At 37.3% G+C, this 15734-nt stretch overlaps 2 protein-coding genes across 7 annotated transcripts in view; both read right to left on the reverse strand.

Moving 5' to 3' along the window:
- The window catches only part of LOC306870613 (F-BAR domain only protein 2), a 50757-nt gene extending 46110 nt beyond the window's left edge, over nucleotides 1–4647 (reverse strand). For 5 of the 6 annotated variants that reach the window (XM_079417996.1, XM_079417992.1, XM_079417995.1 and 2 more), the window contains exon 1: nucleotides 4412–4631. In XM_079417996.1, coding sequence (XP_079274122.1) covers nucleotides 4412–4444 — 33 coding nt within the window. In that variant the 5' untranslated portion in view covers nucleotides 4445–4631. Of the gene's footprint in view, nucleotides 1–4411 lie in introns of all 6 variants that reach the window. The other variant, XM_079417994.1, reaches the window with a different exon arrangement.
- Nucleotides 4648–5014: 367 nt separating this feature from the next.
- The window catches only part of LOC306870614 (transportin-1-like), a 30717-nt gene continuing 19997 nt past the window's right edge, over nucleotides 5015–15734 (reverse strand). The window contains exons 12-24 of the mRNA XM_079417997.1: nucleotides 14806–15031; nucleotides 14490–14661; nucleotides 13982–14068; nucleotides 13472–13579; nucleotides 13143–13301; nucleotides 12592–12679; nucleotides 12388–12486; nucleotides 12204–12299; nucleotides 9875–9950; nucleotides 8717–8816; nucleotides 8561–8635; nucleotides 8327–8453; nucleotides 5015–7581 (exon numbers count right to left, since the gene is read on the reverse strand). Of these exons, the coding sequence (XP_079274123.1) occupies nucleotides 8346–8453; nucleotides 8561–8635; nucleotides 8717–8816; nucleotides 9875–9950; nucleotides 12204–12299; nucleotides 12388–12486; nucleotides 12592–12679; nucleotides 13143–13301; nucleotides 13472–13579; nucleotides 13982–14068; nucleotides 14490–14661; nucleotides 14806–15031 (1394 nt within the window). The 3' untranslated portion in view covers nucleotides 5015–7581; nucleotides 8327–8345. The remainder of the gene's footprint in view (nucleotides 7582–8326; nucleotides 8454–8560; nucleotides 8636–8716; nucleotides 8817–9874; nucleotides 9951–12203; nucleotides 12300–12387; nucleotides 12487–12591; nucleotides 12680–13142; nucleotides 13302–13471; nucleotides 13580–13981; nucleotides 14069–14489; nucleotides 14662–14805; nucleotides 15032–15734) is intronic.

The raw sequence follows: 15734 nt of genomic DNA on the forward strand, positions 1-15734 counted from the left end.
TTTTACATAAGTATTTTTAAATGCATTTTCCACAATAATAAGAATAAGTTTGTAAATAAAATTAATTTGATTTACGGCACACAATCATGTGGCTGGCCACGTGAGCAGCACCTTCTCTGGTTCGCAGGATCACAGAACTCGCTCCTCCACTGTGAATAAATCGCCATCTGAATCCATTAGTTTTATCACTGAGGTGAAATGTAAAATTATTTTTACATATCACCTCAGTTATAGAGGCAGAGTTTCTCAGAAGTAAAGATGGGCAGAGGCTCTCCAATCTGTGAAAGAGTGTGTAAAAAGATTGTGGAATACTTTAAAAACAACGTTCCTCAACGTCAAATTGCAAAGGCTTTGCAAATCTCATCATCTACAGTGCATATCATCAAAAGATTCAGAGAAACTGGAGAAATCTCTGTGCGTAAGGGACAAGGTCGAAGACATTTGTTTGATGCTCGTGGTCTTTGGGCCCTCAGACCACACTGCATTACTCATCAGTATGATTCTGTCATTGACATTACTAAATGGGCCCAGGAATACTTCCAGAAACCACTGTCGGTAAACACAATCCGCCGTGCCATCTGCAGATGCCAACTAAAGCTCTATCATGCAAAAATGAAGCCATATGTGAACATGGTCCAGAAGTGAAAAAGTGTTTTATGGTCAGACGAGTCCAAATTTAACATTCTTGTTGGAAATCACGGACGCGTCTCCACCGGGCTAAAGAGGAGGGAGACCTTCCAGCGTGTTATCAGCGTTCAGTTCAAAAGCCAGCATCTCTGATGGTGTGGGAGTGCATAAGTGCATACGGTATGGGCAGCTTGCATGTTTTGGAAGGCATAATGAATGCTGAAAGGTATATAAAGGTTTTAGAGCAACATATGCTTCCCTCCAGACGACATCTATTTTAGGGAAGGCCTTGTGAATTTAAGCAGGACAATGCAAAACCACATACTGCAGCTATTACAAGAGCATGGCTTCGTAGTAGAAGAGTCCGGGTGCTGAATTGGCCTGCCTGCAGTCTAGGGCTGTGCAATATATCAAACGCGATGATCATGCGCATCTCGTTAGTAAAGCTGGTTTTGTGATTAGCAGTAAATCTCCATCACCTGCTTTCAGATGGAGCGGCATTTAATACACAGAGCCGTAGATCACTGACAAGCTACGCAACATCACGTTCATAATTGAATCGCACAGCCCTACTGCAGTCCAGATTTTTCACCAATAGAAAACATTTGGCGCATCATTAAGCGAAAAATATGTCAAAGACAACTACGAACTCTTCAGCAGCTGGAAACATATATCAGGCGAGAATGGGACCAAATTTCAACACCAAAACTCCAGAAACTCATAACCTCGATGTCTTCAAACTGTTTTAAAAAGAAGAGGAGATGCTACACCATGGTAAACATGCCCCCATCCCAACTATATTGAGACCTGTAGCAGGCATCAAATTTGAAATGAGCTCATTTTGTGCATAAAACTGTAAAATTTCTCAGTTTAAACATTTATGTTATTTATGTTCTATTGTGAATAAAATATTGGCTCTTGTGATTTGAAATTATTTTAGTTTTCATTTTATTTAAATTTAAAAAAAATGTCCAAACATTTCCGGAATTGTACATCATGTTGACAACTTGACGTGTGCTGCACTTGGAATAGATTTTTTAAAAATAACGACTTCAACAATTTCTTCTCTTTCGTGTCGGTCTTCGCAAGCAGAGAAATGCACACACATGGTGCTTTCATGAACGTGCGTCGAAGACTGATATGGAAGAGAAGAAATTGTTGATTTAAGTCATTATTTCTCTTTTCTTTGCGCACAAAAAGTATTCTTGTAGCTTCATAAAATTACGGTTGACTGATGTCACATGGACTATTTTAATGATGTCCTTACTGCGTTTCTGGGCCTTGAGCGTTTCAGTTCCGTTGCTGTCTATGCAGGGTCAGAAAGCTCTCAGATTTCATCAAAAATATCTTAATTTGTGTTCCTAAGATGAACAATGGTCTTACAGGTGCATGACAGAATTTAAATTTTTGGGTGAACTGTCCCTGTAAACAGAAATGTATTATGGAAATTCACCCAGTCTATTTTCTAAATACGTTATTTTTTACTTTTTTTTTTTATTTAACCTTGTATTTTTTAATCAAATCCTAGTCTTCTGGTGACGTATGCCACATTTATCCAATCATTAGTCAGCTTACACCCAATTCTTCCACAATTGACTGCATCCATTTAAGTAGAACGCATCAAGTTTTTCTTGTTTAGTTTTTTTGATAATCTTTTACAAGTCATTGCATACCATGAATACTGTTGACTGTATGACAAATATTGCTTAAGGTGCTCCTCATTTGTAAGTGGCTTTGGATAAAAGTGTCTGCTAAATGAATAAATGTAAATGTAATCGGAAAATGACATGCATGTGAATATGATCAATAACAGTTTTGACATTTTACACAAATGATTAGCATAACCACACATTTAAAAACAAAGAGCTCTCGTCAAGACAGACACCTGGAAACTAAGATGGAACATCTGCAGTATGACATTTCCAGATATAAATTTCCGTAAGCAGTTGTCTTCTGACTGTAACAAGTCTGAACATACACCAACAGAGGAGAATCTGAAATATCAGCAAAGGTCAAAAGCTCTCTAGAAAATTCACACAGTGCTACAGCAAGAGAGGAAACCTGTGGTTAGATGTGTTTGACTGCAGGAAACGAGACTAAGAGGTTTCCTTCAAACACCCCTTTGTTGTGGGAGGTTTAGGGTAAGCTGTCACACCTGCGGGCGTCAGACATTGGAGGGCAGAGAAGATTGATTTCGAGATGATGATGTCATGGCAGATAAATATCAAGACTATTTTGACAGTCTGACCTTCCCTGCATTACTTCCTTGAACTTGACAGCTTCTTTGAAGAAGTGTGGCTCTCTGTGTGTGGGGTATATGTGTGTATGTCTGTGCCCTGCATTACAAGCACACAGCTGATCATAGGCGTCCCTGTTTCACTGAGCCCTCAACACAAAGACCTGATTGAGAACACGACTCCACAGCTCCGCTATCCCTCATCTCTCTTCATCTCCTGTTTTGACAGTCACGGCTTCCAACTGCACATTTTTCACCCGGCTCTGCTCAACATTTCTGCCAGTCAGATGCTGTTTAATGGTTAAACTATGGTCATATACTGCACATGACAATAGAGGAATCTTCCGAGATGTTTTAGACTGTGTTAGGCTTTATCTGTTCTGTCACTTAGGTACTGAATTAATTAATGACTGCAAAAAATCCTCAATAACTTTTGTTGTATAATGAGGAAATAGTCGTTATTTGAAAAACGACTTGAATCCTGATGTCTGGAATGTAAGCGATAATAAAGATAGACACACCTGAAAGCAAACGCCTTCATTCTACTTGATAATGCACTTAAAAATGAAAATTCCTTTAACATTTACTCATTTTACTCACTCTTATTTTGAAGAATGCTGCTAACCAAAGCATTTTGGTGTCCAATGACTTCCACTGTATGGACATTTATATGCCAAAGCAGATGAAAAATCATAAAAGGTTTGGAATGACACGAGGATGAGTATATAATGACAGAATGCTAATTTTTGGCTGACTATACCTTTCACACCACTTTTTTGCCTTGTATTAAAATTAAGTCACACAGGTTTGGAATAATATGCTGTTGAATATGTGATGACTGAATTTTTGGGTCATGGGTCTCTTTTAGAAGCAACTATGTCTAATAAGGAGGTATGTTTTGAGGTAACAACTGAGAATAAAACGACAAACACGAATATGAAATCACACTGTGAACAGCTTAAGCACTCAAAATATATATAAAGCCTATAGTAAAGCCATGACAGTAGCCAAGTAACCATAACCAAAGTAAATAAAATGAAAAAGATCAGCATGCTATGGAAGAGAAGGGGGTAATTATTACATGGCTCACATTTGAATAATCATATAAACAACTTTATTAGACATTCTGGCCTCCGGTCTAACTTCATTACGGAAGAACTGAAGCAGGATAGCATTGTGATTGACAGCCGTAACATCCAATGTTGTTGCAGAATAGGATCGTTAACATTCCAAGACGTTGATCGACAGCCAATCAGATTGAACGGAGGTGGAACGTAGCTGGCTGTCTGTCAGATGGATGTAATGAGGCCCAATCCCCGGTCTAGCTGGACGGCATTCTCCGAGAAAAGTGAGGGGGGCAACAGGCCAGCGGGCTCTCGTGCTTGCCTCGACCATGTTTTACCGGTATTATGGCCGGCGTGAATCGAAACATGAAGAATAGCCCCAGAAATCGACCGTATCGCACGAAATTTAACGAATGACAGACGAGTAGAGCTGTCTTTAACCCGCATAGCCAAAAAAGAGCAAAGCATAAGCCACCTAACTCACCCAGAAATTTTCCAGGAAATAGGGCGTTATCATCTTGCTGTCCTCCCTTCTTCACAGCAGCGCTTCTCTTAATTTTGAATTGCCTCAATTAATCCACCGTCCTCCCCCCGATGTTGTTGTGTCTGGTGTTTTTTTTTTTTCCTGCTCTTCTGCTGGGTTTTCCTCCCTCTGAACACGACTCCACCTCCTCGCTTGCTTTTCAGCCTCCACTTGTTTAGTATGGAGCTAATTATTATGAAGAAACAGCGACGCCAGTGGCGGGTTGAGGAATTGCCACAATTCCCATGATGCAATCGTCTAATTTTCCGTCTGTCCCACCTTAATAGCTCAGTTGATAAAAAATAAAATAACTCAGCTGTTAATATCATATAAGAGATGTTATTTGAAAGACCAAAGTGTTATGAGCTACTGCTCTTGGAAACTAAGTATCATTTAAAAGTATAAATTAATTGCGTAACAGGTAGCCTACATATTTCTCGGTCTTAAAGACGGACAAAAAGCCAAAACTTGCACAAAATGTATTTGAATCAGTCTGCATTTCCAAAGTTGTTGAAATACGTTTATCTTTAATACCTCTGAAATTCATTAGACACACAATGTAATCAGTGATTTTTGAAAAGTGTTTATTCTTTACCAATGCACAGATCCAAGCAGTTAAACAAACTCACGTCCATAACAATGTCATACAAATATCATTACAAAATTTCTACAGTACAATATATATTCTTTGCATGATCCAAAATATTTGGTGGCCCCTAAAAATGCTTACTTTCTATATTTGAATCTTTCTTCAAAATCAGATTATAAAATAAAAGTTGAAAAAAAAAAAAAAAATCACTATAAATGAAATTGCTCTCGGACCAGAAAAGGGAGCTTTCGAGTAAAGTTCATTATTACATTTTCTTAATTTCCACACATAGAACTATACAGCAGTCGGTGCAGTCTGGGGTGGGGACACAACACTTAGATTTTTGACATTTTGTACTTCACAAAAAGTAAACAAGACAAAAAAGTAAAACCATTAAAAAAGTAAAACCATTAGATTCATTACTGTGCAATTTCCAAGTCTCATGGCCTCATTTATACCCCCACCCCCCAAAAAACTCAAGTCTAACTTCAAGGCGTTACAGTATATACTGCATTTATATTTCATAAATAATGTTCACATACATAAGGGCCAGTTGCTTCCATTTTATCCCACATGAAGTATCCTATTTGAGTGTCTACTATCAGATATCTCCTCTAATTTAAAAAAAGGTTTTACATTCTTTTACGAGGAGACAGTGACAAAAATATGCCTGTTAGAAAGGATGTTCACCAGCAGCTGAATGGATTACAGTGAATTACCCTATTATTATTATTATGAAACATGGCAGCCTGAACAGCGGGGAAAGGCATACATGAAAAAAAAAAACCCAGTAAACATACCTCCTGAAGTCTCTACAACATAAAATATTCAAGTAGAAAATTACAACACATAGCAGCATTCATAAGTGTAAGACGACACACTTAACATTCATAATATCTGCCTACATCTTGTTTCTTTCTTTGTTCTTTACATTTTTTTTTTTTTCAGTCAGAAGAATCTCCGACCTCTCTTATTGGTTAGAAATGTAAAACAGCTGGAATGTGACAGACAAAGTAAAGAAAATAAAAACACTTTGCAGAAATACACCAGCACAACACAGACTCACAAACACCTGACAATATATCGTGATGTTCAGATTTAAACGTCTTCTTACAGCCTTAAAGGTTTGAATCCACAACTTCTACTTGAAAGAACCATTTCACTGGCTTCCAGCTGAGTATGATCATCAGTCTCGTCTGTCTGAGACAGCAAATTTGAAGCGCAAAGTTTTTAATACCTAAATCCTTACTCTGGGATACATTCAGGCATTTTAAGGCTTGCTACTATTCACATGAGGGACACAAATACTGCCTCCACGAGCACTGAACTGTCCAGGATTATACACAACATGGGACGTTTTTAAAACTTCATGCAGGAGGTAATGAAACTAAAAACAAGTCACAATAGCAATACATGGATGGAAAACACGTCACCTATTGTGTATGTGGAAAAACGCATTATTAAAACTAGTCTGTATGAAGGGGTGCTAGAAAAACAGATTGCTCATTGGGCCACCAACATGCACAAAATCAAACAACTAAACATCCAGATTAACCCGATCAGTCAAAAAAAGATATCACAAGCATCTTCAAAATCATGCTCTGAGCAAACTAAGCAAAAAGAAAAAAATCGCAGATGTCTCAAAAACGAACAAAATGTGTGTTTCGGGTTCACTCGTTTGGATCCATGTCAAGCACGCTGGAAATCAGAAAGTGAGACCGAGGAACATTAAAGCCTCGAACAGAGCAATAGTTCAGATGGAGTCTTCCCTCTAGCTTTGTGCATGCTAACTTAATTTACCAAGATGAATTTAGAAAAAAAAGTACAAAATAAAATTATGCAGTCATTCGCATTTTTATTCCTTCATCTTCGCAGTTGAAAAACTTTCATTATCAATGATATGAGAGGACTTACATATCTAGAGATACACTGTGTTACCTTTTAGACGGAGCCCCTAAAAGTTTTTAGCATTTACTGTCTTGAAATGTTTACCGTCTACTGCTGTGCATAGCTGGCACACAAAACACGGTCTGCACACTTTCATGCAGTCGAGCTATACCCTACATCACCCCATGCATAGGACTTACGTTTTGCGTCCAAGTTGAGATTTATGTCTCACCCATCCCTCTAAATGATACGGTCCAGAAAAGAAACAAGAAGCTTTCAGAGCTTGTCTCCAGGCACTTACCTACGTCAGGAGTGCAACACTACAGAGTAATATCTTTGCGTCACTGTTTTTTTAACCCCTGGATGTCCCGTTACATTAAGTGCCCTGGTGAATGAATGCTAACGTTGTATTTTGTTTTTTGCCCTCATGGCTGATTGTTATGACATGATGAAAAAGCTTTCTTCCCTATTTTGGTTTGGCTTGGCGAGGTGTCGTCGACTAGTGCCTCAGCTAACACTTCCCTCCCACCCCATCTACAGGGGTCCAGTGGGCCGTATGGCTCCCACCCCTGCTAGACCACCCTTCCCCCCAGGTAAAGGGCAACACATATGCCCTGGGTATCAGAGGTTCCCATCCTCTCCCATAGTGAATAAACTGCAGAACAAGAGAGAAAGAGATCAGATTAGAATGATTTTACATGTCCAGTATCATTAGTAAATACACTGCCGTTCAAAAGTTTGGGATCAGTAAGATTTTTAATGTTTCTTAAATATGTTTTTTTTTTTTTTTTAAATCAAGGCTGTATCTATTTAATCAAAAATACAGAAAAAGTTGTAATTTTGTTAAAAAAATATTGCATTCTGTTTTAGTATACCTTAAAATATCATTTATTCCTGTGAAGCAAAGCTGAATTTTCAGCATCATTACTCTAGTCTTCAGTGTTACATGATCCTTCAGGAAATATTCTAATGTTGATTTATAATGAATGTTGGAAACAGTTGTGCTGCTTAAATTTTTTGACATCCGAGATTTTTTTTTTTTCAGGATACTCCGATAAATAAAACGTGAAAAATAACTGTTTATTCAAAACAGAAATTGTTACAATATACACTAATATTAAAAAGTTCGGGGTCAGTATATTTTTCCTCCATATATATATATATATATATATATATATATATATATATATATATATATATATATATATATATATATCATATATTTTTTTTTTTTTTTTTTTTTGCAAGTTACTGTGCACACAAGACATTTTGATAATTTTTTAACAACTGAATGCTTGCTAAATTTGAGTAGAAGAAATACACAAATTTTTGGAAAGCATGAATATACACTTGGGGAAAAACTATAAAAGACTGGCTAATAAAATTTCACGGAATTGTACCTCTTCAATCAGGTGACATCTACACTCCATAGAAGGCTGCAAGTCTTTCTTTGAGTGGAAGGGGAAACTGGTCAGAAAAGCGTCTCCAATTCTCATCTCCAACCTGGTTCTTAAATCCATGCAAGATCTAACAGGGAACACACACTTGAGTATGAAGCATGCATGCATCCATAATCATCTTGAAGGTTTTCCCAACTCTCAGACTGGCATAAAATATTTTATACAGCGCTCTACCTTGTAGAACATTTCTCGAAGATCGTCTTTTGGGTTCATCCAGGATGCTACAGCATCACAGAAAAATATAAAGTCCTATAAAATGGTAAAGAAAACAAAGAGGATGGTTTTCAATTGTCGAAGCACTCCGATTATAGTGAGAATAACGTGTCCTACCTGCACCACACCACCAGGGTTGACCGTGATCATGGTGCTGATTCCTCTGAACGCAGAGTCTTTTTCTTCATTGTCTCTTATATTGCGAAGAGAGGTGCACCTAGTGATGGGAAGAACCAGTTTTCAAATAATCAAGCCTGTGCGGTTAGTTTGCATGTGGATAAACACATAATCAACACAATATCATGACTACCACCTCAGAGCACCTTGAGACTAGCAAACGTTTTAAATCAATCGAGAAACACAAATTTTCTCTTCTTTATGAATAAAACTTGTTGAAACCGAAAATCAGTTCAATTTGTTGTTGACAATCCCATACTTATGTTTTTTTTATTGTTAATATTATTGGTTCTTAATCATATGCAATCTACCTTCTTTAGAAATTATGAATGTTTATAAAGATCTTTAGCTGCTTTTTGTAGTAAAATCAACCTACTTTAATTCTTTATAAGACAAATACAATGTCTATATAGCACCATGTATTCTGTCATGTACTAGTTTATAGCGTTAAACTAGTGCAAATTGAGGCAAGCATTCTGGGATAGAATCATGCTGTTAAAAGACTCCGCATCTAATGGGGAGGAGAAATGATTTTCAAAGAAGCTTTTCCATTTCTCTTCATTTTATCCATTTAACTAGCGTTTCCGTTTCCTGAAACCAGCAAGCATTTGATATTACCCCATGCACTCAATTAGTAGTTAGATAGCGACAATAAAAGACGAAAACAGAAGTGAAAACTGAAATAAATCAATTGAGAATACATGAAGGTGCTACTGAGGCAAATTAAACGACAAGACCTAGAGGGACAGGGTTAGTCACATGGTTGGCAATGATTTAGACTGAATCATACAGAACAGAGAGAAAGGTAGAGCAAAAGAGAGGGATACCTTCTCTCAAATGTCTTGAACAGGCCTGGTCTTTTTCACAAGAAAATCTAAATATTATGCTAGTGAAATTTATGCTTGGTTTACAAAATTCTGGATGTTTCTATACTAGCGTGAGGTGTGAGGAAAAGCAGGAGCCTTTTCAAGAACACTGGGACAAGGTTTGGAGAGAGACTGAGCGACTGAGAGAAAGAAAGAGAGAACCATAGGGAGAAAAGCCAGAAGATAGACAGAAAGAGAAAATTAAGGAAATAAAAGATTGAATAATACACACCAGGGTCTTATAAACTGCTGTAGCATGGGTGCCACCTCTTGAGGACAAACGTAACCAAGACGACCAATTGTTATTGCTAAGGTAACGCAATCACGGTTATACAGCACCAAACGCCAACCAAGACATGAGCGAATGAGGGGGGGGGGGGAGAAAACAAAAAGAAACAAACAAACAAACAAACAGACAACTCAGAAACAGAACTCAACAGAATCTGTGTATGAGAATAAACACAAGATTTCACTAGTGCTCTTCACAGCCCCAGACTACAGGGTCAAATGTAAAATATGACAAAAAAAAACATAGATCTCGTTTAAGGGAGGCGTCTTAGAAAACACGGCTCCTTTACAGCTCAGAGTTACAGAGAAACGTTCGTGTTCGGTTTCAAGTGTCCGCCAAATTCATGTAGCGTTTGTGTGTGAGACCATAATATGAATACTGCATATTCCTTTCCCCCAAAGCCCTGTATTACACACTGAAGACTACTGAAAACAATCTTGTTTTCTAAGATTTTCTCCCTTAAACTCACAAAAATTTCTTCAGTAGAACAGAAAAGTCTTGTTTTTCTTTCTGTCTCTTTTGTTTCATTAAGAAATGCATATTACGCCAAGCGAACTACATGGAGAGGACTAGATTCCACCGGGATCTTAAGAGGCACAGAGGAGGGAGACCTAAGTTTAAGAGACACAAAACTATGCAACATTCTCATTAAAGACAGGCATTTATGAACAGTCCAATGAGACATGCAGAAAGCAGATGATTGGCTCATTAGAGAACGCAGTTCAGTGCAGGATGAGCTGATTCAAAGAGTCTGAAACACAGTTCACCATTGTTATATTAATTAGCAATTAAATAGATGATCAAATACTCACAAATTGAACATTAACTCAACATCATAACATAATGATATAAAACCTGCACCATAAAGAAGAGATACACTACTGTTCAAATGTTTGAGATATGCAAGATATTTTCGCTAAAAGTCTAAAAATACAGTAAAAAATAACAACAGTAATACCGTTAAACAGTATTACAATACAGTTTTCTATTCAGAAATGTAATTTGTTCCTGTGATGGCAAAGCTTTTTTAGCAGCCATTACTCTCAAATTAATATGTTGATTTGGAGTTCAAGAAACATCTTATCAATGTTGAAAACTGCTGTGGTGCTTAATATTTTTGTGGAAATGTGATGCATTTTTACATTCTTAGGTGTAAAAGATATATATAAAAGTCTTTACTGTTACATTTGATTAATATATTCTTGCTGAATAAATGTATTTATTTACTTAAAACTTACTCAACCGTCTTTTGAACAGTAATGTGTTAATAGACTTAAACGTAAAACTGACGTAAAATGGTCAGTATGGATTTACCTATGCTTGCTTCTAAATTTTAAAAGGACTTAGTCTTTACAACATGAATAATCAAGACATCAGCAATCCTGCATCAAACGTTAGCCGTCCTTAACTAAACAACATTCAACATCTATTGGCAGATATGCATTCACATTGAAAAAGAAAAGTAACTAAAACAACAGAAATAAATCGACAAACAGGAACACATCTACAAGTACCCTTGTTTCTGTGGGAGTGTGTTATGAGCATTACACTTCACCCTCATTTAAAAATAAAAAAAAATTCAATGTCAGCAGCCATTACGGCTCAGGCTAGAGCTTTAATTTGAGCAGTCCAATCAGAGTGGAGTGTAACTGGGAAATAATTTACGAGGTACAGGTGCTATACATTCATCTAAACACCACAAAACAGATTTAGATCTGAGTTTACACTTTTTTTCTGAATTAAATGGAACAAAATGGCTAATTAAGGTTCAAATCTTCAAGTAAAAATGTTCAAATCAAAGACAGCAGGTCTTAATATTCCTCTCAAGGTTGGTTTACATTCGGCTTTGTTTATAATATCTCACTGACTGATGCTTGTAACCTCATTACGGTGAACAACTCGCTAACATGAAACTCACTGTTTTATTAATCCACTTCAGTCAGTACCACGGCTGGACTGTTACAAGGTCTGTTATATTCATATTTAAAAACAGGATATGCTGAGGACACTGACATTGTATATAGAAAAAAGCAAGCATAAAATTGACCCTATTCTTATTCATTCTCCAGTTGCTCAGAACTACTGTGCACTGGTAAAGATTTTTTACATCAAGTATCCTAAAACCTTTATCAAACCTTGTAAGGTCCACTTCCTGGAGTTTGAATGGAGATTAATAAGCACTGCGGAATGGGGATCGGGAGAGTTTGGGAAAAGGATAGGGTGGAAACCTCTTGTGAGGGGTCAGCCTGGTCTAGCACCCCTCAGATGGTACCTGTATTCTCCAGCAGTGTCTTGGGTGTGTTGGGTCTGTTTATGATCTCCACAAGCTGCTGTAAAACCATCGGTACATACGGCTGCATCTCAGAACCTGAGCAGAGAGATAAGTAGCACGTTAACCTTGAAGGTATGATGAAATGAGTGAAATTACTAACTGTAGATGTTGATGAAACTCCCACCCATTTGAATGGCTATTTCTCCAATGGCCCATGTTGCATTGTTGCAGACTGATATCAACTCTGGGTTCAGGTTTGTGCCTAGGATAGGCATGAAGTTAGCTAGGGAGGAGAGATTAGCACAAACAAACAAAAGTTTAAGTGCCTGAAGGTCAACAGAGGCGGATTGAACTAAGAAGGTGTCAGTGAGTATGTTTAACTGCATACCGATGCAAGGTTTGACATGCTGGAAGGAGGCTTTGGTCAGATCTCCCAACAGAGCAAAAGAACTCTGCCGAACCTCTGGCATTTTATCCTGAGAAAATAAACCATCAAAAGATTAGCACTGTCGCATTACATTTCTCATAGCTGCTTGTCCACAAATAAATAGTTTTTGGAGTTTGCATTATTTGCATCTCTTGCAAATCAAATGCGTTTCTGTGCACGTAAAAACTAAATAGTAAATCCAAAGGGATAAAATACATTATACAAAGAAGATGTTGTCTTCTCCACCTCAGTCGTTACCTAGATAGAGTGGCAAACAGCTGCCGCTAATACTCACTCATGTTGACACAAACATACAATGATGCAGACCCAAAAGTGAGTTTTTCAGCAAATCAGCATATTAGAATGATTTCTGAAGAATCGTGTGACACTGAAGACTGAAGTAATGGCTGGAATTTATTACATTTTAAAATATTAAAATATAATTTTTTTTATTATATTAGGTTAAATATGCCATGCCTTGGTGCTACAATGCCTTTCTATGCACTAGTTACCTGCATGCACTGGTACATGAGAGTGAGAATGTTGCTACGGGCAACTAGCTGTTCAATGTTCCCTCCAAGACCCTCTGCTAACCCGCTGAGAAGATCCAGAGCCACAATCATGAAATCTTTATCAGGTGCTTCATAAAACTCAGGCTGAGTCTGGTGGAGCTGTGATACAGAGAAAAAGATCATGTGATATTCACTATGATGGATAAAACAAGCTTTGTTTTGATTCTAAAGTGTTTCTCATTTTGCAAAATTTTTTACACTAATTTCTTAAACTGACAGTATTCCAGAGAGATGAAGGGGTGTGTGTAATTCATTGTATGCCTTCTCACCACAGCCTGGGCGAGTGTTTTCTGGACCAGGTTGACACAGCGTTGGTAGACAGGTTCACAGTATGGCAGGAAGCCGCTCTGCAGGGCGGTGGCCACAGATGAGAGACACTGAAAGAGGAATGAACATAGAATGATGAAGATCTTGTTTTAAATTATAATCAGGCACACGCATTGACATGCTCGATTCAGAACACTACTAACAATTCCTGTGACTTCTGCTGAAATAGTTTTTTTCTCGGCTATTTATTTGTGTGCACATACATTATTGTTCAAATGTTTGGACTCAGCGAGATTTTTTTTCAGTAAGATTTTATTTTTATTTTTTTTAAAGTGGATACATTTTTTCAAAATTGTTTAACAAAGTTGAAAAGAACAACATTTACATTGTTTACTGTCATTTTTGACTGATTTAAAGAGTCCTTGCTGGCTAAAAGTATTAATTTCCTTCCAAAATAATAATAAATAATTTTTTGAACGGTACTTTATATAAATGGAGTGGTAGATCACTACCTCCAGTAAGGGAAAGAGGTCTTTATCTTCATCCTTTAGTTGGTTCCATTTTTGAATCAATGGAGGCATCAGCATCTGAATATATTCCTGCACACAAAGCACACATGTACATGTGTTTATTAGACATACACAATCAGTTACTGTTTATATAATAAAAAAAAAAAAAAAAAAAAAAAAAAAAAAAAAACACAATCCAACATGACAGACAGAGAAATTTTGGATTTAGAATTAGAATTACATTATTTATTTTGCAGTTACTTTAACCAAATACAAATAGGTCATTGTAAATAAAATTGATTACCAAACCAAATATTTGTGTGCGAGACAGAGAGCTATTTTTTCTTCCATCTTTACGATAAATACTGTGAGATTCTATGAGGTTTAATATCAGTTAGAATGCTGTATGGCAGTTCAGTGTGTGTTTGCATGTAACATACTACCTCTAGTGTAATATAAAGATATGTGCCTGATACACAAAGTGTTTGTGTGCATTTGACTGTGCAATTACTGGTTTGTTGAGATGGTGGCCCACAGAGTCTGCCAGAGTCCCAATGGCGTCATAGAGGATGAGAAGGTTCTTGTGCTGGTATTTACCGAAAGCAAAAACCAATGTGTCCAAAATATAAGCAAGGTACGGCACCAGCTCAGTGCAAGCCTCCTCTTCCAGGGTAGCAAAGGCACTGTGGGACAAAAAGTGAGAGTCAGAGACTTAAAGAGTTAAACGTCAAAAGCTAAAAAGACACCTCAGGTAACAATGTTCTTTAAACTAGATCACATGCAGACACGTAAGCTTTAAGCAGCACAATAGTGCGATGCGTACTCACCTGCAGGCGGCCTCTTGGACACGCTTGTTGCTGTCAAGTATCCGTTTGAGCAGTTCAGTCATGAGGGGTTTGAGGTAGATGTCGGGGGGCTGGCTAACAACCCAGTGTGCGTAGCGGCTTAGAGTCCAGCAAGTGATGGATCGAACCAGCGCCTTCTTATCAGACAGACACTGTACCAAATGAGGAATCAACTCCGGCAAGTAGGGGATCATCCCCTGCATACAGCCTAAACCAATGAAAGAAAATACTTGTCATTAAAAAAAAATAATTAAAAAACACCTTATTTATTAATATAATAATTAACTAAAACTTGGTGTAATTTTTTTTAATTGCTTGTAATTACAGTTTTTTCATTAGTATAGTAAATAACTATAGTAATGGGTAATGTGTGTAACATGAACACTGTAAACTAGGGCTGGGTGACATGGCCAAAAATAATTATTAAATTTTTTTTTTTTTTCATATCAGAATTTTTATTTCTTTCAAGTTTAAAGGAACACTCCACTTTTTTGGGAAATAGGCTCATTTTACAACTCCCCTAGAGATAAACGGTTGAGTTTTACCGTTTTTGAATCCATTCAGCCAATCTCCGGGTCTGGCAGTAGCACTTTTAGCTTAGCTTAGCATAGATCAATGAATCGGATTAGACCATTAGCATTTGGCCATCAAAAATGACTAAAGAGTTTAGATAATTTTCCTATTTATAACGTGACTCTTCTGTAGTTACATCGTGCACTAAGACTGACGGAAAATGAAAAGTTAAGATTTTCTTGGCTGATATGGCTAGGAACTATACTTTCGTTCCGGCGTAATAGTCAAGGAAATTTGCTGCCGTACCATGAGTGCAGCAGGCGCAAAGATATTAAGCAGCACATGAAAGTAGTCCCCAGCTAGGTAACTAGTCATGATATAGCTGGGGACTACTTTCA

Source organism: Barbus barbus (assembly GCF_936440315.1).
Source record: "Barbus barbus genome assembly, chromosome: 6".
Classification (NCBI taxonomy): Eukaryota; Metazoa; Chordata; class Actinopteri; order Cypriniformes; family Cyprinidae; genus Barbus; species Barbus barbus.